The sequence below is a fragment of the Puntigrus tetrazona genome, chromosome 16, assembly GCF_018831695.1.
Source record: "Puntigrus tetrazona isolate hp1 chromosome 16, ASM1883169v1, whole genome shotgun sequence".
Lineage (NCBI taxonomy): Eukaryota > Metazoa > Chordata > Actinopteri > Cypriniformes > Cyprinidae > Puntigrus > Puntigrus tetrazona.
In genome coordinates, this window is record NC_056714.1 from 12,877,273 (window position 1) to 12,902,374 (window position 25,102).

The 25,102-nt window shown below is 36.2% G+C and overlaps 1 protein-coding gene across 7 annotated transcripts in view; it reads right to left on the minus strand.

Moving 5' to 3' along the window:
- The window catches only part of col14a1a (collagen, type XIV, alpha 1a), a 105,010-nt gene that overhangs the window by 38,212 nt on the left and 41,696 nt on the right, over window positions 1–25,102 (minus strand). For all 7 annotated transcript variants that reach the window (XM_043261932.1, XM_043261934.1, XM_043261928.1 and 4 more), the window contains 9 exons: window positions 24,876–25,012; window positions 22,386–22,521; window positions 20,550–20,672; window positions 17,579–17,728; window positions 13,479–13,595; window positions 10,303–10,449; window positions 8,644–8,718; window positions 6,867–7,006; window positions 5,011–5,134 (listed from right to left, as the gene is read on the minus strand). In XM_043261932.1, coding sequence (XP_043117867.1) covers window positions 5,011–5,134; window positions 6,867–7,006; window positions 8,644–8,718; window positions 10,303–10,449; window positions 13,479–13,595; window positions 17,579–17,728; window positions 20,550–20,672; window positions 22,386–22,521; window positions 24,876–25,012 — 1,149 coding nt within the window. The remainder of the gene's footprint in view (window positions 1–5,010; window positions 5,135–6,866; window positions 7,007–8,643; window positions 8,719–10,302; window positions 10,450–13,478; window positions 13,596–17,578; window positions 17,729–20,549; window positions 20,673–22,385; window positions 22,522–24,875; window positions 25,013–25,102) is intronic.

Consider the following 25,102-nt stretch of genomic DNA (forward strand, 5'->3'; position numbering starts at 1 on the left):
TTGCTGTTTAGAACAAATTAGTAAAATGTATCAATAAAAACCATGAAATGTTTCCCTAGCCATTATATAATTAATTTAAAAAGGCTTAAACATATAATAAAAACTATTATTTCTAATAAATAAAATAAGGCTAATAAATATCACTATAACTGTATATATTTAAAATAGTAAGTATTTTATGATACATTGTTTACTAATTATTATTATTAAAATTGCAATAATAAGTATTATTAATAAAAATAATAATTTAATATTTAATACTTTTAAATATATTTATACATTTCTTATGGAAAACCTGTCGGATGTCACACTGGGATGTTTTCAGGAAACATGCTGAAAAATGTAATTTTTTTGGTCAAAATTAGGTTTTCATTAAATTGTTTTTCTATAACATCTTGTCTGTCATCCCTGAAAATATCTCGCCAAATACACTAGTTAATGCAGAAAAATTGCGATTTATTGCAGCAAGCAGAAAAGACACCTATTCTATCAAAATAAACCTTGTAACATATAAAAAAATGGGCATTGATTTACATTTCCCACCAAATGCAAAGCATTTATTTATTAATTTTAATATCGTGAGATTGCGGAACGAAAGCAATGCAGTCTGAAGCAGCTGCTGAATTAAACAATTTTGATCTCAATCTGCTCGATCTGGGCGAAGTTATACAGCCAGACATGAAGGATTGGATGAAAAAGTTACTAAAGTGTCTGATGACAGTTATATGCACAGGTACGCTATTCGTGCTGTCTAAACAACAAAGGGTGCAGACTTTTCAGGGAAACATTAGTCTGTTTGTGCATTGATGAAGTACACGATCAAGCTATGGACGAAATAGGCTTTCGTATGATATCAAAAACAAAAATTTCATCACATGTTGGGTTTTCCTAGATCGCAACGCGTTTAAATACATCTACACATATGTATTTAATGACCTCTGTCATTAATCAACACATTTATTTTTTTTGTGTACGCTTTATAAAAAACATTTACACTTTCATTTGCAGCTAGTTGGGTTACGAAAATTGTGCGAGCCGACACCATCTCACCTGCTATTTTTAAGCTCACAAAGTGCCAAGTATTTCTCACAGAGCAAAACAAAGTCAGACCCCCGACAGACTGAATTTTCAAAGCGCTTTTTCCGTGACGCGTCCCAGCCGTCACTCCCAGCAGACCTGAACTGTGGGATCTAACAAGCAGCACTGCCCCGTTTCAATATTTTACCATTATCACCAACTTGGCACTGCGGCTGCAAGACATCAGCCAGGCTGCTCATTTCTAATTTGCATCTCTAATCTCTCAGAAACGTCTCAGGTTCCCCTGGATCAGCGAGTATTAGACACAATCCCCCTCACAAAAGCTGCACTCTGAATAAAATATGGACGGGCGTCTGAGATGCTGCACTTTGGCGATACATTGCGACGAACTGAACAAGGGGACCCTGTGGCTATGCCTGACTGACTTCTGAAGCTAACTGTTTCTCTGTCTGGCTTTTCTTCAGCTCCTGTCAGAGGGAGACAAATGACAGACTAAGGAAGCAGACGGCAGCACCGTGTGAAGTACGAGTTATTTTTTATTTAAAATAACAGGTGAGAACAAAAGAATTTCGACTGCAGATTGGAGTTGTGGATAACTGTGGCCTTTAGTTGACGGGGGCCAAAAGCACTGCTGTTTGACTGACAGATGAACAAGACATCATGACTGCAGCATCAGTCAAAAGTGTGCGCTGAATGTTCATTCGAGTTTGCAAGTTTCGGCTAATACTTTTCACTCTGAAACGACTTGTTCAAGAGGAGACTGGAGAGTACAAATCAACCAGAACCCTCACACTCATTCGCCCTCACGTCGTATAAACAGGACTTTTTCTTTTGAGGACCAAAAATCTATACACTTTGACAAATAAATAAATGTACACAGACAGATAGAAATTCAGTTTTTTAAGAGAGAACGTAGTTGTTTTCTTAATATTACATATATTCGAAAATTAGCTTCTGCGTTTTCACAGTTCAGTGCTCAAAAACCCGCAGAGATCAGCCTTACTTTGAACAGATCTTCCCAAATTTGCCACTGGATCTAATATATATATATATACATATATTATATTGGTTCCAGAGAAAATATTTGTTTATAATTAGTTCTAGTTTTGGTTGTTTTATACAGTAAAAATCTAATGATTTATATCAGAGCACTGCCTTTGTACTTAATTATGTACTTAATTGCTTAGCAACTTTTGTGATGGCTCTGAAAAAGCATGTGTGTTCGTGATGGTGATTTTAGTTACACTTTTTTGACATTAGATGACGACAAGAGAGTTTTGAATGAGTCAGCAGAAAAAACTTTTATACTGAATGGCAATGAAACAGGGTCAACAACACCTTGTATCACCAACCGATATGCCAGTATAGGTTGTTGTTTGTGCATTGACAGAGGCAGCACGACACGGTCATTATTTTTTACTTATTTAATTTAACTTTAAAATGCAAATATAAGAAGATTAAGAAGAATACATTCTGTATCAGGTGCAGGTAATCACACCCGCTCTGTTCATCTCCCACTCATAATACTCTACATAACACAGTGAGCTGTTAATACAGTAATAGAATGGATCTTTATTGAAGCTATTTAAAGTTCCTTCATTACTACTGAAGTGACATTTTCGAATTACGGACATTTTCATTATAATGGAGGTTTGGGCTAAGCTGTTGAACTGAGATTTGAATCTGTGACAGACGAAAGTAGTTTAAAAAAAAGATTTTAAAGACATTTTTTCTTATGTATTTACACACTTGTGCCGATATTGTTAACTTTTCTATAAACACACTGCATAAACACAATATCTTATTCATATCTGTGTGATATGTCAGCAAATCCCTGCTGTGCTGATAAAAGCCATATCGAAATACTAATCTTGTGATATTGTTCATATAGCTCTCATATGTCTTTTAGATACAAAGACAAGTAATAATTAAACAAATAAGTATGAACAATTATAATATTACATTACTATTAATAACAATAAACCAAAAAAAATGTAAAAATTAATTTTGTGTTCCACAGATACACATACGTATGAATTTGGAATCACATGAGAGTAAATAATTACAATGTTAATTTTAATATAGTAATGAGAAAAGATGTGGGTTAGTATCATGTCATAGGACAAAGATATGTGCCATATCATCAGGTAAAACTTAAAAAAAAAAAAAAAAAAAAACTTAATCAAAACAACATCATCACATTTAAATATTGGCTAAGTAATTTCAGAGAAACATACAGATGGTCTTGACTTCTCTTTTTTCTGAATTTAAACACATTGAATGAGGCCAATCACTTTGATCCTCACCTCATCCCCTGCATATGAATGTATGAAAATGCAGGCAGGGGATTAGCCCTAATACCCTCAGAAAATAAGTCATGCTCATGTTTCAAATGAGCAGCCCGGTAAAGCCGGGATGGATAAATGCACCAGGCTCATAATGCCTGGATCACACGTGTCCACAGACATGTATCTGCTCTCACCAATGAGGCACAGCAACTGCCGCCCACCCACTGACGGGGGGCTCATTGCCATGGAGAATATACCTTATACAGGGACGTTTTTTGTGTGTGAGGACACAGCAGGGTGGGGGCTGCCGTTCCTTCACCGCGTGAAAGGAGAGGTGTTTCATTTTAGAACAAAGACTCACAGCAAGACAGCATGAACACAAGCGCAGGGACACACCATGCTGCTCTGCTGCTCATTGACATGGAGCTATGCAGCTTTTCAAACTCATACTATGAAGTTCTTGGTCTGGGTCTTCTTAAACAGGGCATTAATAAAAAAAATTATATCAAAAGTATTATGGATAAATCTGGACACATTATAAGACCAGCATGAATTTGGTCTAGATCTATCTGTAGACTAGCATGCTGTTCAACAGGAAAACTATGGCTATAAGAGAAGAACTTTAATCTTTGTGTCATTGGCTTTGACTGTTTAAAGGCCAACTTCACTTTGGGTTTAGTTACACTGGGTTTGGTTACACTATTTTGACAGTCCACTTTAGACATTCTACTAACTATAAGTAACTTTGTAACTGCATGTCAACTACATGTAAACTAATTCTCATTCATTTGAAACTTAACGTCTACAGACTCTCAGAGTAGACTGTAAGAGTAGGTTTAAGGTTAGTAGAATATGTTCACATCATTTTTATAGTCAGTATGTTGTAGGACTATTAAGCATTAATAGTAATAAGTTCATTAATACTCTAATGACTGCTAGTTGAAATGTACATAATTAATTTGATATGGAAACTTAATATTGAAACTTGTTTTTGGAGCATATATCTTGAACTACAGGATATTAAAAACTGGCAAAGACAAACTTTGACCTTGGCATGAGAAAGTTTGGCCAGAAAATTTGAAGAAGGAGTTGAAAATACTGACAAGATTAAAGATTGTAATACAATGCGGGCCAGATGAGACCAGCATAAAACAAACAAAAAAGTGATCAAATAAGAGATAGATGGAAGGATAAAGTGATAAACTGAGCAAACGATAGAATGAACGACAGAATGACCAACAGAATGAGTGAATAATAATATGAACAATAGAATGAATGAATGAATGATAGAAAGATGAAGGAAAGTAAGGAAAGGACGTTGTCAAGTACAGTGTCCCATACTTGGAATTGCATGCAACCCATCCATGTGCACACACACAGCAGTGACAAGTGAACACACACCCAGAGCAGTACGTAGATGGATAGATAGACAGACAGACAGACAGACAGACAGACAGACAGACAGACAGATAGACAGATAGATAGATAGATAGATAGATAGATAGATAGATAGATAGATAGATAGATAGATAGATAGATAGATAGATAGATAGATAGATAGATAGATAGATAGAATGTTTGTGTGCACAGAGATCTTTGAGGAGATTGTGATCAAACTCAGTTTATCCATCACAGTAGCAGCTATCAGTGGTGTTTCATTCAGTCTGAGGATGGAGATACATGCCTGTCTTGGTGTTTCCTCCCTTGTAGGTGATGCGCTGCACGGCGTCCAGCAGAGCCTCCTTATCGCTGTAGGAGCTGAGCTTGAACTCGGTTCTGGCGTCATCACTGAACTGAACAATGGCCACCTGTCAGTCGTAGAAAGTAAGTTAGTAGCCATTTATCACGTTTAAAAGCAACAGTACATCAATGTTTATAACAGCATACTATATTTTTAACATACTTTAATATTGTATACATCATTATATTATATGTTTGTATTGCATTATGACATATATTATTATATTTAATTTATTTTAAAATGGCATTCCTGCTATGTCAAAGCTGAAGTACCTGCATCATTACTTTAGCCTTCAGGATCACATTATCCCTCAAAATGTATTCTACTATGCTGATTTGGTGTTTAAGAAAAATGTCAGTGTATCAGCTGGGTATCAACTGTTATGATTAGTTTTAAATGTCCTCGCTCTCTCTTTCTTCCTCTTCATTCTAATGCATCCTTGGACTTTTCAAAAAAGGATTATTGAAAAGTATTAATTTACTATTAAAAAACAAGCTCTTATTCAAAAATGTATATTATGTAATGTCTCTGATGCTAGATAAGACAAAATAAATAAATAAAAAACTCATATAGGCTATGGACGCCTTTTCCCCACCACATTTAAAAAACATGAGGGGTATTTTTGTCACTTTCAGTGTCATATTTGCCTCAAGCCCTGGTTGATATTTCACCCACAAGTGTTTTTCTCAGACATATGAAGGCTTGCTGAAACCTAAAACCTTGTGATTACCAGCTCAGATCTTTAACCACTATACCACAATCTAAAAAAACGAGACGCAAAAGCCATGTCATCATGCATCAGAGTCTGCTGGTGTTGAACCAGTTTGAGCCAAGTCAAACATATCTACATGGTCAACAGCAGACGACAGAACGCAAACATCTGTGTGTAAAGGAAGATGTCTTATAGGCGCCGTGTTCCTCTGTTTACTTTAGCCCCTGCCCTTGAAACATGCTTATTATCCAGTTTTCACATCCCTTGTAGTAGCTCCAACGCTGTGATCCCTAAAGCTGCTGATGGGTTGTGACGATGTTCTTCTGAATCCTGGACTGACAAGTCTAGACTAAGGCTATTTTTATCTAATGTTCTCTCAGGCTACTGGGTTAAATGCTTGTTAGTGTGGTCTCTAGCCCAGGATAGCTATTCCCATGATGCTTCGGTCCAAAAAAAACCTTTTTGAAGCAAACCATGTACCCACATGGCACATGACATGACTCTGCAAATTTATAATGGGCTTAAAATGTTCTTTGGTTTATATTCGAAATTTAAATACGGATCTGTTACTTGTAAAAAAAATAGTATGTTTTATTATTTTTTCTTTCATTTTAATTATTATTTTCTACTACTGAATGTGTACTTGTAGTGTACATAAAGTAGTGTGGATTATTGTAATAGTATTATTATGATGTTTTTATCAGCTGATTGGACTAGTTTGGATTCACTAGTTAGTGATGCAAAGCTACATTTCTCCAAATCTTCTGATTTCCAATGAAAAAAGAAACATTTATATTTTAGATGTCCTGAGTATGAGTATATTTATATATATATTTACATTTTGGGTAAACTATTAAGCATTCTTAAAAAAAATTCTGCAATATGTACTATTATTTTATTTTATTTTATTTTTTTCAAAAGGGGAACAGCTTTTGTCAGTTTTGCTTTTAGCTCAGCCATTTTTTATCTCAGCTTTTAGCTCAGAATTTCTGACATTTATAAAAATGTTAGAAATGTTACACAACGTGAACAAATAAAAACAATACGAAGCGGACCGGATTTGACAAATATTTCACGTGCAGCATACCTGTGTTCCCTCGGGGCCAATCACATCAAGTGCACCAGTTGTGCTGTACAGGAAACGGATGATCTTCTGAAAGTTGTCATCTCCAATACTCCAGGAGCCATCAACAAGGAAGGCAAGGTCTGCCTTGGCTGCTTTACAAACTGAGAGAGAAAGTTCGAAGACAGAGCAAGGGGGAGAGAGAGAGAGAGAGAGGGAGGAAGCAGGTGAAAAATCACTAGCTAAAATAAGAAATTCTCATTACTGTGTAAGCGCTGCAGTACAACAGATGTCAAATGATTCCAAACACTTCCTTTCTCACTGACAGGATCTCCATCACAGCTATCTGGATAAAACAAGGAGGCTTAATTAATTCCCAGATACCTCTGCTATATTCTGCCAGACTGATGCTTTGCAGGGTTTAGGGCTAAACGCATACACTGTCAGTAACCTAAAAATGTGCTTTAAATGCCCTTTTAAATGCCACATACTTAAATTATGCAGAGTGAATCAACAAACCCTAATCAGTCTAAACTTATTAGGTTTTTTCTTCTTACTTTACCCTATAGTAAGTACATGGTCCTTTTAGTAAATGAGTATTACCATTATCTGTGTAACTGCACTGTAACATTGTCACCTTAAAATAAAGGCATAACCTCAAATGTCTGTACTGTTAAGGGTTCGGAGAGTTTCATTGGTTGGATGAGTCACTGTTTTCGGTCTGAACAAGAACGGCACTGAACGAGACACATTGTTTGCGAACAAACTAAAAGAATCAAGCCTTGTGCTCGTAAACAACTTGAATGAACGGGCAAGTCTCATTAGTTTACAAACTAGGACATCCCATTCAATTTGTCAATCTCATTCAGAACAAGGAGATAAACGGGTTGTTTCGGTCATGAACAACTCTGTGAATTGTAATGAATTGGTTGAGTGATTCAATGATTCATAATAAACAAAAACGACAACAATAAAAACACACTAATAGCCATAGAATGTCAACTACTATTATTTTATACACAAAATCATTGTTTCTTTCAGCAGGGTGCATTAAAAGGATCAAAAGTGACATTTTTAATGCTACCGTAGATGTCAAACATTTAAAATGAATGAAACCTTCTATTACTCCAAGGATCAAAAATGTATCAAGCTTTCCAAAATGGCTGCAAAAGACCCAGCTTTGCTTTTAACACTGAATGAATCAATGACCAAATCTGACTGAATCTTTTAAGTAAGCAGACTCATTAGACTTCACTGGAATTAATTAAAATACCGCGCTGACATTTTACCAATTAAAACAGCAGGTTTGCGAGGCATCACACTTTCATCCAAAAGCTAAACTAAATTAGACTTTTTGGATTTCATAAGGTCTTTAAGGTAGCAAATGTTTAACTTTTTACCATGTGACCTGTACTTAATAAGAGTAACGTGTGACATGCAGGCCCCAAAAGCCGAAAAAGAAGCATTCAGTTTCAGGCCAAGAAATCATTCAGGTGTTACTTTATGATGCATTCAACACAATAAACAGTGTAACAGAAATATATTCACCATGACGTTGGAAATGAAGGATCTAAAATAAGATCTATATAAGGAGGTTAAATAAGTTCCGTGTGCTTTTATCAGATGTGTTGGGGAGACTCAGACATATTTATTGAGTTCGGAGTGGCTCAGAGAATAAGAAAAGGTTAGCTGTCAGCAGAGATGTACGTTAGTGAAAGGTCACACAACACATAGGGACATGGCCAACAAACAGGGAAAAACAATGGCAGACAGGCCAGTTTTTCCCAGACTGGTGTCATACCTTCTTTGGCTGGGGGGATGGTGGGAGGAGGGATGGTGGTGGGTGGTGCAGTCGGTGGCTGGGTGGGTGCCGGAGCTGCAGAAACAACAAAACAATACATAAACCAGAGCAGGGCCTGGCTGTCTTCACTTTATTACACACAATCAGATTTGGGATCTCAACGGAAACCCAATTGTAAAAGAAAAAGGACACAATGCTCTTCTGACAGTGGTTCAATCTGTTTCTCAGGCAATGATTGAGTGTGTCGAGGGAAGATGTTGCCTTCCCTTCATCGGCTTGAATTGACCTGTATCAAGTGCTGACAATCTAACATGTGAGCTATATACAATAAAACTTTTACAGTGATACATAATTGCCATAAATTGAAAAAATGCATTTAATCATCATTTTTAGAGTTTTTTAAATAAAAAAATCGAAACATAACAAATTTATGGCATGAATCAAAACGTAGTAAAACAAAAAAGTAAAGAATATCAATAAAATACATATTTTAAAACAAAAAAACAAAACTTTATTTTAATATATTCCTGTGATGTCATTACTCCAGTGTTCAGTGGCACATGATCCTTCAGAAATGATTTTATTGTGTTGAGTTGCTGTTGTTATCAGTATTGTAAACAGTTGTGCACCATGTTTTTTTGAGGATTATTTTATATAGTATACACATGCATATTGGGTGAATTCAGGTTCATTGGGAAAACGTATGCCATTAGGCGCATGGGTACAAATGTAATAATATAAAAGTGTAAGAATGTTTGCATATTTTTATTGTAATATGTACTATTTATATTTTTAAAAAGTAGCTATTTTCTTAAGAGTCACTTTGAAAGAATGAATTAATCTTTACATTTAGACTAGCACTTTCAACAAGACCTAGCAAATGATGGATAGCATTTTTTATGTTTTGAATGTTTAGGAAAACAAGACCATATAAGAATAATATAATATATAATATATATATAAGAATAAGAATGTTGATCAAATTTGACAAGGCCACATATTGAGATCTTTGTTGTTGTTGTTGTTGTTGTTGTTGTTTGAGTCTAACAACAAATAGATTCTCAGCTCATAAATTCTTATTTTTCTGTTTATGAATGCTTCAGTCAGTTTTGTGGAAGCCAATTTCTGCCACAGAAGAATAAAACATAAAAAAAAGTAAATGCTGGATTGTAACATCTGTTTATGCCTTTTAGAGATTCTAACTAAAGATGTAAACGCATAATTATGAGAAACAAAATTAAATAAGTGAGCTGCAAACTCGAAATTGTGAGACATGAAACAGTTCTGAGAAATAAAAAATATTGTGAATTCTTTGATATAAAGTTTAACTTTTTTATTCCATTGCATCAAAGGGCCTCCGCACATTCTAGATAACACTGGTGGCAAATAAAATAATAAAGGTATCTGCTGTACAAAGATTGTTTTCTTACTCAAAGGCAACAAACTAAGTCACCTTCAGGTGTTTTACTGGAGCCTTAAAAGACCCCAGGGATGTGTAGTGTTTGACCTAATTTAACACCCCAATAAGTCTTAAGGACAGATGCCATATTTAATCCACCACAATTAAAAATCAGGTTATAAGGGATGGGCAACGATAAAACCAACCGAACAGACCATGTCTCACAACGGTGTAAAATCTACAGTTATCTGTGTATTTACCGGTTGTCGCCATAGTGGTGACGGCGGGACCCTCTGTGTCCTGTAAGAGAGTGTAGACGCTGATCTTGTACTGGGTGTTGGGGGTCAGACTGAAGAAGCACTCTCTGGACGCACCGCCACCGACCCTCACTTCCTGTTTCTGACCATCTGCGAGAAAGTCAAAGCAGCAAGATTGGCATTCAAGCGACAAACGAAGGAAAATAAAAAGCAATCACGACAGCTTTCTCAAGCAAACAGTTGTGCTAATTAATCAGACAGTGCCATTCAAGTCCTCGGGCTATAAACAAAGCCTGAAGTTGTAAATGACAGAAGCGGCACCACAGCGGTTGTTATTTTTAACGGCCGCGTGTCGTCGCTCACAAAACCGGTCGTTTAAATGAAATGAACTAAGAGTAAATCATCTTTTAGGAAATGCGATAGTCAAATCCCAGGGTAGGGGCCAGCAGTACTGCTATTTATCATCTTCATAGCTTCAATTATTTTTTTAAAGCTAAATGACCAATGCTTGGGCTCAGAGAAGAATAACCTTGGTCCATTCGGTGCGTAGGGTTCAAAAAAATGCGGGGAAATGGGTGAACCAACGATAAGCTTGAGTCTGAAAAAAGCACTTTCTTATTCTTTGCACTCGTTTTACTTTCTAAACGCGAAGGTGCACTCGCTTATGCCAATTCTGGTTTATTTTTCCTAGATATCTATCCATCGATCTCTTTGTTTTGTTTGTGATGGCGGACATTAATATCCAGCTCGACTTGGTTCATACATCTTAATTTGTCTGCCATTAAACAGCTGCGTCCGTTGGGAATATAAATGGCCGGGCTGTTCAGAAGCAGGATTATATCACTATTAAATAAGAAAAAAACAGGGAAAAGGTTTTCTTTAATAAGATATTTCCCAAAGCGCCTTCTTTTCGAGCGCGATCTTGAAAGAGAAAAAGCCTCTAGAGTGCATTATGCAAAAAATTGATATGTTTTCTTTGCATTTTCCAATGATAATGTGGACTGGAGAAATTGGGGTGTTATAATAAGATCAACGATATTCCCTCGCTCAGACATGCTTTGATTGTGGAGCTGATCAAACAATGGGATGTGGCATTTGCCTATTACGTTCCCGCTCTATGGAAAAGTAGCTGGCAAGCGCTCCGGCTCGGCTCAGTAAACATCTATCCTCCTTTAAGCGTTTGTTTCAACAGACTGCACTTCTCAGTCCAGTCACATCTCTGGCACAAGCAGGACAGTTCCTCCCTTTCCTCGCATTTGCACGCAGGAACGCTTCGCTTCACCATGAGCGCTCAGTGCTGAGGATTCATATGAATGGCTCAAATTCCTCAGCCAAATTTTCCCTACGAGTGAGATGACAAGAAATGAACGCGCCGTTCCTACAGTTACCAAAGTTTGGATATTATTTGACTAGAAGAGGGCCAGAAGAAAGGCAGCGGGAGTTTTAGTACGGGAAAATACACATGCATTCACCTTTAGTCTTCTCACAAACTTCAGCAGTATTATAATTTATATGTGTAGGCATAGTTTACCATGACTACAGGGTAATAAGCATCTGTTATTCTTCAATTACAACTTTATTCTCCAACTCTTCAACAAAAATCTTTCTAATTCGAAACATAGAATTAAAATAGCTTTAATAATGAATAATTTATTATTTTCACTTCATTATCTTTTACTTTATAAAAGTTTTACTGAATTGACTACCTAGACCTGTTAACATCTTTAGAACAGAATTTTTATTTATCTATCTATCCATTTATTTACTTTATATATGTCACGCGTGTGAAAGGCCACGAGAGCAGACAATGACTATAAATGAAAATAAACGATTTAATCCACATTCGGAGATGAAAGTAAACGATACAAATACAGGCAGGCAGGCAGGCTGAACAAAATCACACGCACATACGGACGAGATCAGACAAACGGAACTGAAAACACAGGACTTAAGTACACAGGGTAATTAACTAAATTAACAGGACACAGCTGAAGACGATAGACAATCAACATGAACTAAAGGCAGGGCACACAGAGCACGTGGCACGAGACAAAAACAAAAACAAAGAGTCCAGAGACGTGATAATATATATATATATATATATATATATATATATATATATATATATATATATATATATATATATATATATATTTTTTTTTTTTTAATCTCATTTATTTCTGGGTTGTCATTACTTCTGTCTTCTGATCCTTCAGATATCATATGCTAATTTAATCTCAATTAATTTTTTTTTCCTTATTATTAATATTGAAAACATTTGTGTGGCAGATTAATGTTCTTAAAATAACCATGATACACGTTTTTCGGCAGTATTATTTTATGAACAGAAAGTTCAAAGAACAGTATTTATCTAACAGCTTTAATATATTTTGGTAAATCCAATACATGCTTGCCGGATAAAAGCATTAAAAAAATATAGTTATTGGTAATTATTTTAAATGTTAAAAAAGATCATATCTCAGTCAAGCCAGAAAAGCAGGAATTTGAACATCACAATTATTCTTATTATTTTTAGATTATGATCTAAAAGCCATTATCAACCCAGATAATATTTGAGAATTAAATTTTCAAGGTTTAACTGTCAAAATAAGTTCAAAAGTAACTGAAGATTCTTCTATCGTTCTGTCTCTTTGAAAAAAGTGACTGTCATTCACTTCATATACAAGTGAACACACACACACACACACAGGGGCTTCAGGCAGGATCTGGTTTTAATAGTATTACTGAGCTGGTAGCCATCTGAGCAGTCACATGCTGGAAGTGGAACAGAAGATTTCCAGGATTGCGAGATAAGCTGGGCCGGTGAGGTATCAGGCAGGAATAAAAAAAAGCAATAACGGGAAAAGGGCTTTTGACTCTGCTGTTTTAAATTTGAATCGAAACCATGTCACACGCTAGTAGAGCAATATGCATACAATAAAAGAGTTTTGTAGAACAGCCCAGAGGCCAAGAGGTCTGCGCTGAAATGAGCCATAATATCCCATTACCTCTGAAACTGAAATTGAACAAAACTGAAATTTATGTCAATATTGCAAAACAGGAAGCCACCTTATAGCTTTGTGCTGTGCTTGAGTTCTGAGAGAGAGTGTGTGTGTGTGTGTGTGTGTGTGTGTGTGTGTGTGTGTGTGTGTGTGTGTGTGTGTGTGTGTGTCACTCACTGAGCAGTGACTCAATGACGACTCTGTAGACGGTGGCGTGGCGGTGAGGCTGCCATTGGGCACACAAGCTGCTGCTGAGCACCTGGTACGTGCTGAGATTCTTCACCCCCAGGAGCACTGCAAGAAAAAAAAACAAGAAACAAGATCAATTAAGCGCAAAGCAGAGCTTGGATATTCTGTGTGTTTTGTTAATCCATACAATGAAAATTAATAGGGTCCGGTGTTGTTTTGTAGCTTGTATTGTACTGTACGGACAAAAACAACATGAAGGTGAGTAACTGAGGACAGAAATTTACTTTTTGGTAATCTATCCATTTAAGATATAAACAGGAGGAAAGCGTTTCATTTAAAATGTGCTTCTTATTGAAACATCTACAATGTAACAAAAGATTAGTATTTGTTATTATGAGCTCTCTATCAATTAAAAAAACCTTAAAGTCTCTTCCACAAAAAAGAGAAAATATTACACTGCAGCTGTTTTTAACAAGAGGTAAGAAAATAAATACTAAATAAATAAATACATATTTTTTGCTTAGAAAAGAACAAGTCGAAGCCACAGCACATGGTTTATATTAGTAGTGCTAAATATTTTTTTCTTAAATAATCAAATACCATTCAAAAGTTTATTTATTTATTGTTATTATTATTTTAAACAAAATTATGCTTTTATTCAGCAAGGATTCATTAACAAAGTGTCAGTGTCAACACATTTAAATCTTACAATTTCTACAATTTCTTTTAAAAAATAAATTGATCAAAAATAGCTATAAAGATTTTTTAAATGCTGTTATTTTAAGTTCTCTATTTATCAAAAAATTCAGAAAAATCCTCAAATCCTTTTTATCACCCTGCAACTGTTTTGGTATATTGGTATATTGATAAAGTATATGTATGTAAATTATATTATTATTTCTCGCTATGCAACAAATTTTTTAAATGAAATACAGGCTTTCTGAACAAGACTTTCAAAAACATTCAGATATAATACAATAGACCCCGGACTGTTGAACAGCGGCGTATTAAACCTGAATGAAAGCTTTGATTTGTACACGTTGGTGTGTATCGAGAGGAAAGCCTCGAGCGTTGCTTCTCTAATGCAGTCTAATGTTCTGAAATGAAACAGCACATGTATACAGTAATGGCTAATGAGCCATAGGGCAGTCAGCGGCTCCTTTGTGCTTCAGGTTACGGGACAAAACCTGTAGGCTTCACTTCTCTGGAAACCAGCACCCTATTTATGATCTCCTCCGATTTCCGCGAAACTCTTTAAATACTGCAAGCCAGGCAAAACTAATGGCCAGAAAAACACATCTGAGAGGAAAGCGAGAGGTTCAAACGGTATTCTTAACAAATACGCTCTCCACTTAAAAGCCACAAATGGCCTTAACCATTTCTTTCTTTGTTTTCCTTCCCTTCGCGCAAACCACACAAAATGTGCTGTGCGAAAGAAAACTCATTTAAAAGCCAAAAAAATAGGCTTGTTTTGGAATTATCACATTTTTGGTCAGCGAAACGCAAGCCCCGAGCCACAGCACATGGTCCGCATTAGTCGCTCAAAACAATACTCGACTTTGGAGCTCGTAGTATTTGAAACACAAACACGATTGTGGCCGTGTCGCAACAAACAAGAGTCCCACGCTTTCTACACGCCAAAAGCTGTGGCGAACCCGAATTCTGCTTGTACTGGAAAACTTCCATGTGGCGGGACACTGCCTTGCGTCTCGATATTATCTTTAGCCAGATCCTAAAAAGGAACTACTTATGCAATCAGGCTGTCCATTGAAATTCACGCTGCGCAACGGAACATCGTGTCAGTCGCGTATGAGACTTGGAGATTTTAGATTAAAAACGGAGACTGTGCACAAAACATATGGCGCACAGTGGTGGTGATTCGTTTAAGGCTTTGAATAATGCATGCGACAAGCTTTCTTCCTTATATAAACTATTTTAATGAACTATATGCATGCAAAAAGGGCCTCTGGCTGATAGTACTAATACAAGGAGGTGGAAATCCATTATTGTGCATTCAATTATTCAAAGGTCAAACAGAAACGTATGAAAAATTGATGGACCCCAAAGAGCAGGGGGTATGCAGATGTCATTGTGTCGGGTGAGACGATATGGGAGGTTCCTCAGAGAGCCACGAAGTGTGAAGGAATAATCTCTGAGATTGACTGGACTTTGTTTGGGCAAGCCCAGATATATATTGAAAGTAGTGCCGTCAAATGATTAATCGCGATTAAACGCATCCAAAATAAAAGATTTTGTGTACTGTTTATATTTATTATGTACACATAAACACACACACAAGCATGTATATATTTAAGAAAAATATGTTACATTTATTAAACTATATTTAAAAAGAAGAAAATATCTAGTCACTGCTTTCAAACGATTAACCATTTGACAGCACTACAATATTAATAGATACATTTTAATATTATAAAAAATTATATCATGTATATGTGTATATTTATATATGCATAATAAATATAGGCTATTTTTTAATGCGACTAGTCGCGATTAATTGACAGCATGAATAAAAATACATATAAATTATCCGCACACAATACATTTTGACACTGTTTTGCCTGAATGAATTAAAAAATAAATGCATGCATACATAAATAAATGTTTTGTTTTGTCTTATATTATAAGCACCGGACTAACACGTATCAAGTTTTTTGTTTGGTCAGGTGTTTTCTTGCACAAAGTGAGTCAGCACTGCCACAAGTGAACCCTAAAAAAAGCCATCACACCCTTGGCGATGTGTCAGGCTTTTTGTGTCGGTAGTCTTTTTCCTTTAGTCAACTGTCTCTAGCTATATTCTGCTGAGTCATCATTAATCTAATTTGAAGGAAACTATATATGTTTAACAGTTTAACAAATACTTAGTAATTGTACTTCATAACTAGATTTAAGTATTATTTAAGGCAATTTGCACCGTAATGGATTCATGTTGAAGTGAAATACTTATAATTACATTTCTAAGAAAAAAAAAAAATCAGAATTTTTTACATTTAGACCTTCGGGGCTTGCCACTTACTTTTTTCCCAAAGGAAAAAATTAGAAGAACATAAAAAACATAAATTGTTAACTACATTTGAAATGTAAATTGACATTTGAAATGATGAAATAATCAAATATGCTGAACTGTGAAATATGATTTTCAAGCTTCAAAACAAAAACAAAACAAAAATACCAACTACAATTTAAAAAATAGTAATATTGTGAAATATTATTAAAAATGTGGATTAGATTTAAAAATCTGTTGTTTATTCATTTCTTTAAATGTGGAGGGTAAGAAAAACTTAATACAAGACTTTTTAAAGACCCAGAAAGTTAGATTTTTTACCCTTACACACATTGTACAGTTACACATATCTAATTTCATTGATACGTGAGTGAAACGCTTTATATATAATATATAATATATTATAATGTTTCATACCGATTATGCCAAAACAGTGTAACACTTAACACTTAAATAACTCTGCTGACAGATATTGTATATAACATGCCTTAGCTTCCCCTTATACATTATTAGAAATGTTTTTTTTTTTTTTCAGTGATAGCGCTCTGTCAGCTTATCTGACTAAGACAGTGGTGACTGATATTGGGCTGGTGACACCACAGCCCACTGATGGATGGCCTCAGCTCTCCCTGAGAAAACATAATCTGTTTGCTTTTTGATGAGAATCGCTAAAACAGGTATTACTTTGTGATGTACCTGGCGATATCAAATTTATATGCAAAGGACTGTCATTACTGGAGCTGTCTGTCTGAATGTTGATATATGTGTAGCAGGCTGCCTATCAAAGAGCAGCTTCTGGTTTCATTAACAGACAAAAGGGATAGTTCCTGCCAGTCGGCTTACAACGCGATACTATCGCTGCCGCATATTATCGAAAACGGTATTAGCAAAGGACGATCACACAGGAGGCAAATTACATCTATGAATGCGATGTGATGCAGCTACAAAATGATTGTGGGCTGTTGGGAGTAAAGTACAGATCTCACGCTGGGTGTGACAAAGCTGGATGAGCGCAGATTCGGGTGTAATTGTGTTCAGGTGTGTGTTCGTGCGGAGGGAGACTCACGTGTTTTGCCCTTGCCGGTGAGGGGTTGGCTGGAGCCGGTGGAGTAGGAGGCGATGACCTGAACGCTGTACTCCGTGTCACTCAACAGATTGAGGATCAGCAGGGTGCTCACATCATCCCCTACAAACGTCTCCAGAGCCGGACCTGACACTGCGCACAGAGCGAGACAAGAGCTGAAAACAATACGAGCAACCTTACTGAAAAAACTGTCAACTATTTCAAGGGCTGGTATAGATGACGCGTTTGTAGTTTTTTTTTCCCAAATAAATTCTCCCGTTCTATTCTGAAAGACTAACTTTTTAACACCAAGTTTATGCTTTGTGATTAAAAAAAATCTGTCAGCATTTAGTCATACACATTTCTGCATGACTTGCTTTCTTTCTGTGAAAAACAAAAGTTACTGTTTGTGCACAATGAACAGGATATAAAGATTTTAAGAAAAAGAAATTATATATATATATATATATATATATATATATATATATATATATATATATATATATATATAATAGATAAAAGATTATTTTTATGAAAGAAGTGTCTTATGTTAAACTGTATTTATTTGATTAATAAATATTGTAAAAGTTACATTGTAAAGTATATTCACAATTTAAAATAATTGTTCTATTTTAATATATATATATATATATATATATATATATATATATATATATATATATATATATATATACATTTTCATCATTACTGCAGTCTTTGGTGTCACATGATTCTTTAGAAATCAGTCTAGGATGATTTAGGGCTTAAAAAACTGCTATTACAAAACTCTGACAATTAAAGGTTTGAATCTGGCAAGATTTTGATGAAAGAAGTGTGTTGTGTTCACAGATTTATTGTAATTTATGCTACATTTTCAGCATCATTACGCTAGCCTTCTGTTTCTGTTTCAATGTTGAAAACAGTTGTGCTTCTTAATATTTCTGTGGAAACCATGATTTATTTTTTTCTTGGATTTACACTGTAAAAAAAAATAATAGTTGAGCAAACTCCAAAATTTGCTAAATCTGGTTGCCTTAAACATTTAAATTCTTTCAACCTTTGATTTTTTTACAGCACTGTTAAAAGTTGAAGGCAACCAGCTTCAGCATTGTAGGATGAATCTTACTTCTCTTACTAGTCTTCTGAAGGAAGAAATTCTAGTGTTTGTACATTTTTATCTCTTCCTTGCTAAATTTATATTATTATTCACTGGAAATCTTCCCTTCGAACGAGCAAGCCGGATCAGAGTCAGCAAGAAATTAGTTGAACTTAAACTTAGACAGTTAGACAGGTTTGTAAACTGGAGGGACATTGAAAAGATCTATGAAAGACTATGAAACAGATGATTTGTTTCGGTGAACTAAGGCTTTAGTTCTAAACAAGAATTTGGACTGTGAATGTCTAAGTATGCCTATTGTATTTAGTACATTAAAATACTGAAATTACTTTACATTGTGTGTCCCTTTAAGCATATTCAACATTCATACAGCATAGAAACAAAAAGAAAAAATACTGTATTCTGGCCCACATAAACTAAATGCCTATGATGCCTCTCTACATCAACATCACAGACAAAACTAAAAAAAGCCACAGGAAAAGAACGGGTGGATTTCACAGACACTTGCACTCATAGCATTACACTATAACCATCAGAAAGCCTGGGAAAACTAGATGTGAAACGAAATGAGAACAAGTGAATCCTCCCCTTCATCGACACACACAGAAAACAAGCTCTGGACAGTAGAAATGACCGGTGGTGGGATGAATTATTAGCAGCTGTTGGGAGCAGTTTGGAAGGACATTAAATGTAGGTGGAGAAGCCATTTCTCTCCACCGCAGATGGGAGTTTAAGATCATATAATGGAATAAAGGAATTTATTGGGCTGGACTTGAGTGGAAAACAGAGGAGCGTGATATTTTTCCCTCTGGTGTGCTGCAGCCACATTAGAGCTTCTGTTTACCATCGAATCTCAGACTGCAGATGGAAGAGCAGTCATAATCAGAGCAGCAGACGTGGAGACTGTATCTCCACCTACAGTTAATGCCCTTTCCAACAAGCTGCTAATAATTCATCCTACCTGTTTATATACGTCTCAAGACTTTTCTTTTGCTACTTCTGGAATATAATGCTATGCAGCATCTTTACATGGGATTGTACAAACATTCATAGGAGACATAAGCGAACAGACTGGAGGGTTAAGATGTGTGTGTGTTTGTGTGTTTAAACAGAAAGCAAAAAGACTTGCAAAATTCTGTTCAGTTTTGAGCCATTATAGGAAGTTTTGTCTATCCTTGAGTGCTGAATGTTATAATATAAGGACTTGAGAATGTACGTTAGCCTTGTGTGCTTGTCATTTTGCAAACTGGCTTCCCAAGGTATCTGGATGGAATTTTTTTGTTGCTTGCCTTGCGGATCCAAATAAAAGAATAAAACGTGAGCGAGTGAGTGTGCGTGAATGTACTTGTATTCCCTATGTTATGGGGACCAAACATCATTTTGACCTTGTGGGAACATTTTTGGTCCCCACGAGGAAACACGCTTATAAAAAAGGTGAAATAAAAATGCAGACAGTTTTTTGCGTGAGGGATAGGTTTAGGGGTAGGAGTATGGTAATGTGATAATAAATACACTTTGACAGTATAAAGACCATTATGCAAACTTCATTATGAATGCTTGCTCTGTGTGTGTGTGGGTTGGCATGTGTGGTTTATGAGGACACAAAATGTGTTTAATGACATGGGTATTACGATTTGAAGGTGGTTTACAGTGACGCTGACAATGTCCACATAATTCATACTGTTTTTGTTTTTTTGAAAATCTAAAAATGCCTGTAAAAAGTTTCCTGTAAGGGGTGGGTCTAGGACAATAGCATATACAGTTATACATATACAGTATAAAAACCATTATGCCTTTACAGAGTCCTCATATACCACTAATGCCAACGTGTGTGTGTATGTGTGTGTGTGTACATACCAGAAATGGGCTGATAGATGACTCTGTAACCCAAAGTGGGGAACTGAGGGCCGTCCCAGCTGATGCGGAAGCGATTATACCATTCATCAGACACTCTGAGGTTACTGGGTCCAGAAAGTGGCACTAACCAATCAGAAGAGAGATTATGATTAGTATTTGTAATGTGGTCAAGTAATATTAATTATTGGTCAATGAACTGTATAAAACACTTGATTGAACTACTAATTATCCAGTGTATCTGATAAAAGATACAGTTAAAACATTATTATAATATGTTTTGTATAATGTTTTTTATTATTATATATATATATATATATATATTAAAATGATAAATCATGAATTTTTAGTAATTTCTTTTTGTGATGGCGATATCTTCAACGTCACATAATTCTTCAGAATTTATTCTAATGTTATGCTTTTGTGCTCAAGAAATAACATTTGTGCTGCATAATATTTTGTGGCATACTGTGATACTTTTTTCAGGATTCTCTAAAGATTTTCCAAAAGTTATTCCAAAAGAATAACAATAAATGTATTATGTATTATGTCACTTTTGGTCAGTTTACAGTATCTTTGCCTAACATATGCATCCTTTGAATTTACAATTGCATTGAAAATAAAGCAATCAATACATTGATAAAGAAATTCCATTTTTGTTGTTGGTTTTTTCTCTCTGCAGGCTGTAGCTCTGAATTTCCAGCATTCTCCTAAAAAAGTCTCTGTTTTCACATAATTAGCACTCCTCCGCAGAGAATATCACCCCACTCATAATTAATTCAACCTCAACCTCAATCAGAAACAAGGGCAAAGGTTTTCCAAGACAACTAGCAGACACCTGATCTCAAGTTCAGCGTGAGGTGACATTAGCATCTCTAATCAGACACTGGGCTGCAATCTGAAGGTGATCACAGGGAGAAAGTTGTAGATAATCAATCCCATCAGAGAAAAGCACACAGGTTTGATCAGTTCATTAGAGTAGGAACACCAGGGCTGGAATGCATGAGATTTATTATGCTTATTTATAGCTAAAATCAATATTACTTAACCTGCTAAAGAATGCGGTTCATTGACTGACCATTCAGCTTCAAAAGCAGTGATGATAAACTGCATCTCGGTGCTGTGATATAAGAGGATCTATTTTCAGCTCATTGCCCCTATATCTGGTGCATTCATATAATCAAGACAAAATTAGCAATAATAGTATGCAGATTTAAAACTGAGAGTCAAAAGATGTCCCATAAGGAGACAGATATTTGACTTGGGGGTTACATCCTGTTTCAGTGAGCTTTAAAAAAAAGGGGGGGTTTGGTGTAGCAGGTATTGTTTTTTTTTTTTCACACACGATTAGTTAGATCAGAAGTGAATCCGCCTCAGGTTCATCACTGCTTTAAGGTCAAATGAATTAACTTATTGAAATCACTAACTAACATGGAACTAAATGAGATCACGCTCCTATTAATACAACGAATGGCATAGTGTTGCGTTTTCACTTGATTTATTAAAACAAGATTAAAAATTCATTTATTCCAACTTGGGAATTGAACCCAGGTCGTTCTGCATAACTAGGCACTAAATATTTCTAATGCTGCATAAGAACATGCTAAACATTTAGTAAGTGTGAGTTGTTGACGTTTTTAATATTTCAAATTAGCCGAGCAGGGTTGTGTCGTAATGAAGTGTTAATTTTATGATTTCTAAAACGAAGAAAGGGAGCCAGGACACAACTCAAACCCGTATAATTATGCCAAAGTAGTATGTAATTAGCATAACCGTATCTTTTTTGATGATGTACTTCATTTACTAGAACTCCAGCAGCGTTTGTTCATTCATACTCACGAGTTTTTCCGATAGAGGCCTTGGACATAGCTGCGGACTCTCCATCTGCATAAATAGGGGTCACTGTGATCTTGTACCTTGTGTCTGAGAGGAGAGGTTGCAGGATCACGCTTCTTCTGTTTCCAGAGACTAACACCTGGAGAAGAGCAGAATATTCAATAGCAGACAAAGCACGGTTTCGGTGTGTGCACGTTTAGCTTTCTCTGTGAGGACCAAATGTCCTCGCGTTCTCTATGTGGAAGACAGCTTCATGCTTTTTGGGCACCAAATCAGCATATAAAATTGATTTCTGAAGGATTATGTGACACTGAAGACTGGAATAATATGTGCTTAAGATTTAGTTTTGCTGTCACAGAAATACATTACAATTAAAAAAAGGTTTAATGCAATCTTAACGTTTAGTTTTTGTCATTCTTAAATGCCGAAATCTGTCCTCGGACTCAATTGTAAGTACTTCACGTATGTATTAGCCGGCAAACCTGAGTTCTGTTTTTGGAGAGCAGAGGACATCGTCTTTGCTGACCTGCCATATAGACTATATTTGTACAGCCCTTTCTAATGATTGACTTTCTGAAGCATTTCCTGAAGCGTTATTGTACATACAATGGAATGATGGATTGTAAACAGTGAGGAAATGGCTTTAAATCTATCCTTCAAACTCAACCAATAAATACCAAAGCATTATTATAAAGGCTAAAATTTTTCATGGGGCGCACTTACACGGTGTGCAAGAGGCGATAACTGCTAGTGTAAGGAGTGATCGTGGAGGATAAAGAACATGCCTGTATAGCGAAACAATTCCAAATATTTGAGTGTTTGATCAGGTCTCATAAAAGCTATTCTGAGTGTAAGCCAAAAGACTAGAAATCTGTGTACTGAACTTTAGGGAGCTGGATGAAAATCAAGAAAGCCAGCCCTCAGCTCTGTAGCCAGCATCCAATCACTGCAGTCATTCACCACAGACACACCATTAATCACACACACACACACAATCATGGCAGTCCATTGCTTGTTGATAATGAAACGTTGGGTTGCATTACGTGGAGTGGCTTCCTGCGTGTGAGAGTACTATCAATGAACAGACTACAAATAAGACGAATGGAAATAAGTCATTTTGGGAATGTTACCCATGCAAAGATTAAGAGGTTACTGGAAAATTAAAGGTTCCGAATTGCCAACAGTTTAAGTGTATGTGTTTTAACTCTGGAATCAAATTATTAGTTACCGCAGCAGACTGCGCAATTTGTTTATGCTGTGACTATAAGTGCAACTTTTCCCCCTTTGTTAATACACATAAAACTGAATCATACACTAAATACACTACTGATCTAAAGTTTGGTATTTTTATTGTTTCGGAATGAAGTCTCTTTTGTTCATCACGGCTTATTTTCTATAATACTTTGATCAATTTCATCTTTACCGAATACAAATATGCACATATTGACCCAAAACTTTCCAATGGTAGCATGTCAAATTCAAATTCAAATTCAAATGTCCATTTTTTGTGTCCTTTGATCAGTCAGGTGCGGTAGTCCATGGTGAAAAGGGTACTGTTTGACCCCCTGCTGTTTTAGACTGTCCTGTTTTTGCTGAGCAGCCTCCCGCAGAACCGCTCTCATTAGAGGAGCTGTCCACCAATCTGTGGTGCTGAAACCTGAAGGCAGGAGATCGTCTCTTTTTAAACTTTGCTGGAACTTTCCATCAAACGAGGCGTGCTCTCCATTACTATCCCTCTCAGATGTTCCCTCTCTATTTCTCACATATTGCTCAGTGACCTAAATGGCACTTGAAAAGATAATGGAATTTCCTTTTTCCCAGTCCCATCTCCTTTATCCATCTCCTTTACAGCTTGACCCCCAACGATTCTCCAGGAGAATTACAACCCCGGAAAGATCGATATTCTGTACAGTTAGGTGCGACGAGTCACCAGAGTTTGAAAGAAACTTTGCGCGAAAGATCTCAAATGTGCCAAAACAAGGTTGCAGCCAAATGCCGAAAAAAACTGTGAACTCCCCACATCAGAAGAACAGCTATGTTTTAATTCACTCCTGCAATTCCTCTTCCTGATTATGCGCCGCAGGAATCACTGCAGGATGTGACAAAGGGACTTCTAGTGCATGCATTTAAAAAGGTCACTTTGAGCAAGACATGTCCTTGCAATAGATAGCACAAGCAGCAGAGCTGCATCGTTCAACTCCACTTACCCGGAGGAATATGATAAGCCTGCAATATAATAGCACAGAGGTAATAAATTTTTCTGTTATATTTTTATAGCACAAGAGCAATATAGGTAGCTTTATGAAATAACAGCCTCGCTGGGACACAAATAAGACAAGTGTATGTTGCCCTCTTTATGTACTCGGAGAAGAGAGTGCAGCCGAACTGTTGGAGAAGACAGGAAGATGATGATGACAAAAAGTGAGCGAGTCCTTGTGTTGTCGTGTTAACATTAGCTGTGGATGCCTGTTTGCTGTGGTTATGTTTACTTACCGTCTCTTCTGTGCGGTCTGCACTGACATACGTCACTTTGTACTGCTCCACGTCTGAGTCCAGCACCTCCCAGTTCACTCGCATACTGAAGGGCGTCTCCTCGTCCACCCACAGGTTAATCACTCCCAGGTGAACAACTACAGGATACAGATCAATTTAGACACAGTACATACTGGGGTACAGATCTACAACCATCCATCCAATGTTTAAATAACTGCAGGATAAAG